The following is a 3,741-nucleotide window of genomic DNA, read 5'->3' as shown; positions in this document are numbered from 1 at the left end:
GGTGAATGACATGTAGTATGTAAAGCGCTTTGAGGGGTCTTAAAGACTGGATAAAGCGCTATATAAGTACAGTCCATTTACCATTTACCTCGCCCCCTCTAACATTAGCAGCCAATCAGGAGTTACTTTATTCTGAAGACCCACCCCGTCTAACATTTGGAGCCTGGAAGATGTTTGGTTTTTCTCTGAACTGATCTGCTGTCAGCTGATTGGTTGATACCTTGGTGACGTCACAGTGAACTCTGGAGCAGAAACACAGTTAAAGATTAACTGAGAGAAAAGGAGCAAAAACAAGATTTTAAGAAATCTATTATAATTTTAAAATATAGCAATTATATGAATATAGATTAATTATAGGCCCGTTAAAATATATATCTTTGGTTTTTCATTTGTTTGATGTACATTGTTTTCTAATAAAGGTAGTTTTAATAAAATATAATTAAACGACAAATAAAGATATACTTTATCCCAATTTGGAAAAATTTTGTTCATTCTTAATTAAATATCTAAGAAAAATATATAAAATAATCCTGTGACCTCCGCAGCGCCCCCCCCCTTGTCTGCTCTAACTCTTCCCGGCTGAGACTTCCTGTTTTCGGGGAGCAGAGCCTCCTCGCGCCCCTCTCTCTGGATCATTGATCTCTGCTCACAGCTAACAGCTAACCACCGGGACGATCCCTGAAAGAGCCCGGGAAACAGCAGGGATTTGGCCGCAGCTCTCAGGAAGTGTCGCTATCTGCTTGAGCTAATCAGAGCTAATGCTAATTAGCTGGTTATTGAGCCTGTTTATAAACCGTGTTAACGAGAGCTAAAGAGGCTAATCACAGCAGCTAACCCGGGCTAACAGGGCTTTGATGTGTGTTTGAGTTAGTTTTTAGTCAGCTTTAAGTGTCCCTTTTAAAGCCTCTTCCTGTCCGGGTTTACATTCAAACTCACTGGTTTGTGATGGGCTTAACCCAGTCTAAAGACACACTGAGGGTTTGTTATGGTTCCTGTGAGAGGGTTAAGAGTCTACAAGTAGTCTGGATACATGAGGGTAAAGGGTCTACCAAGCAGTCTGGATTAGCATAAGGGTTAAGGGTCCTAAAGCAGTCTGGATACATAAGGGTTAAGGGTGTCCATGTAGTCTGGATACATGAGGGTTAAGGGTCTACAAGCAGTCTGGATACATGAGGGTTAAGGGTCTAAAAGTAGTCTGGATGAGGGTTAAGTTCAGGGGTCTTAATGTGGTTCAGGTTTTGTTGAATATAGTTTTTAATTATCTCAATTCTGCCTTTAAGTGTCCCTTTAAAGCCTCTTCCTGTCTGGGTTTAGACCAGGTTTAGATTCAACTCACTGGCTTGTTGTGGTTCCTGTGAGAGGCTAAAGGGTGTACAGGTCTTCAGTTCAGGTTCTCATGCAGTCTGGTTAGCTGAGGGTTACAGTCAGGATGTAGTTCAGGTTTTATTTGATTTGAGTTTTAAATACTCTTAAATCTGCCTTTAAACGCAGGGTCCTGTTGGAGACCTGGTCCGGATCACAGGTGCTGTTTGATGGGATTTTGGTGGTTCTGGTTCCTATCTGTTTACAGTCGCTCTGGACCTGGTCTGGTTTCAGCTGAATGTTCTTCACATATAGACCGGTTTGAGACCTGGTTCTGGTTTTATTCCTGGGTCTCCTTTCTTTATTTAAGTTTCCTTACAGGTGCTTCACTCAGGTTTGTTAGACCTGGTTTCTGAATGTGGTCTGGCCTGGTTTACATAGAGGACTTCAGGCAGCCTCTGGTCTCAAACTGGTTTCACTGTCAGACCGGGTCAGTCTTCCTGAAGTTAACAGGACACAGAGGCAATTCAAAGTGCTTCACATCCTCACTAACACTTAACAAGAAGACAACAGAAAGGAACACAGAAGAGAAACACATGGAGTGACACATTCATAAAGGAGATACAGAATAGTTTGAAAACCACATTGTGAATCCAGAAGGAGCTGAGACCAGTGAAAAGGCTTCTGGGTCAGCAGCTGAGAAGACTCGTGTTTCAGACTCGACTTCAAAGAGCTCAGCGCTGGTGAAGAAGACTCTGGGTTTCTGGAGGTTTCTTCCATTTGTGGGGAGCATAACGACTAAGACCCCTGAAGACAGCTGGTTCTGGTTCTGGATGCAGTTAGTCCTGGTTTGGCAGCAGGATGGCGGACCTCCAGCAGACCCCCGCCTCTCTGTGCTGCTGCCGGAAATCCCCTCCGGTCTCAGGGTCCCGAGCCTCAGCAGGAGGTCCTGGTCCCTCAGCAGGAGGTTCTGGTCCCTCAGCAGGTCCTAGTCCCTCAGCAGGAGGTTCTGGTCCCTCCTCAGGTTCTGGTTCTGGTCCCTCAGCAGGAGTTCCTGGTCCCTCCTCAGGTTCTGGTTCTAGTTCTGGTCCTGGTTCAGGTTCTGGTTCTGGTCCTGGTCCCCCTCAGCGACACCCCCTGGTGGACGTGGCCTCGGCCTCTAACTTCAGCTGCTTCTCACTGAAACACCTGCACCTGGACCTCAGGATCAACTTTGCGGTGAAGGAGCTGAGCGGCTGGCTGGTTCTGGACCTGGTCCCGCTGCAGCCGGGGACCCAGAGCCTGGTTCTGGACTGCCACCCCTCCCTGCTGATCCAGACTGTGGACTGTAAGGTCACGGGTCAGACGGGTCTCACGTCCCTCACCTACCGCCTCGACCCCTTCTCAGACTACGGGTCCTCTCTGAACATCAGCCTGCCGAACGCCCTGAAGCTGGGCCGACTGATCCAGGTCACGGTCCGGTACAGCACCACAGACGGGCCCGCGGTAAGGGTCTGAGGCATTTAGCCTTTAAGTTAAGGGTTTATCAGTCTCTGGTACAGCACCACAGACGGGCCCGCGGTAAGGGTCTGAGGCATTTAGCCTTTAAGTTAAGGGTTTATCAGTCTCTGGTACAGCACCACAGACGGGCCCGCGGTAAGGGTCTGAGGCATTTAGCCTTTAAGTTAAGGGTTTATCAGTCTCTGGTACAGCACCACAGACGGGCCCGCGGTAAGGGTCTGAGGCATTTAGCCTTTAAGTTAAGGGTTTATCAGTCTCTGGTACAGCACCACAGACGGGCCCGCGGTAAGGGTCTGAGGCATTTAGCCTTTAAGTTAAGGGTTTATCAGTCTCTGGTACAGCACCACAGACGGGCCCGCGGTAAGGGTCTGAGGCATTTAGCCTTTAAGTTAAGGGTTTATCAGTCTCTGGTACAGCACCACAGACGGGCCCGCGGTAAGGGTCTGAGGCATTTAGCCTTTAAGTTAAGGGTTTATCAGTCTCTGGTACAGCACCACAGACGGGCCCGCGGTAAGGGTCTGAGGCATTTAGCCTTTAAGTTAAGGGTTTATCAGTCTCTAGTTAAGGGTTTTTAGTCTCTGGTTTAAGGTAAGGAAACATTTTTACTTTAGTCCATAAACAAGGAGGAGCAGTGCATTGTGGGATCTGCAGGATCTGCAGTGCATTGTGGGATATGCAGTGCATATGCAGTGCATTGTGGGATGTGTCGTACTGATGCTCACCTGTGTGCAGATCTGGTGGCTGGACTCGGAGCTCACCTGTGGACAGACCCGTCCTCTGGTCTTCACTCAGGGACACTCCGTCTGCAACAGATCCTTCTTCCCCTGCTTCGACACTCCAGCTGTGAAGAGCACGTACACTGCATCAGTGAGGGTGAGACACACACACACACACACACACACACACACACACACACACACACACACACACACACACACA

General features: G+C 48.2%; 1 protein-coding gene across 1 annotated transcript; it reads left to right on the top strand.

Moving 5' to 3' along the window:
* Positions 1–575: 575 nt before the first annotated feature.
* Positions 576–3,675, top strand: LOC104947314 (aminopeptidase B-like; the record flags this gene model as incomplete). The annotated part of the gene is made up of 3 exons (XM_010773292.1): positions 576–2,326; positions 2,372–2,787; positions 3,535–3,675. Coding segments are annotated over exons 1-3 (720 nt in total), but the record flags the coding sequence as incomplete, so codon positions are not given.
* Between the last annotated feature and the right edge of the window lie 66 nt (positions 3,676–3,741).

Source organism: Notothenia coriiceps, unplaced genomic scaffold, assembly GCF_000735185.1.
Source record: "Notothenia coriiceps isolate Sejong01 unplaced genomic scaffold, NC01 NC01_scaffold00012336, whole genome shotgun sequence".
NCBI lineage: Eukaryota > Metazoa > Chordata > Actinopteri > Perciformes > Nototheniidae > Notothenia > Notothenia coriiceps.
This window is presented reverse-complemented; position numbering and strand designations above follow the sequence as displayed.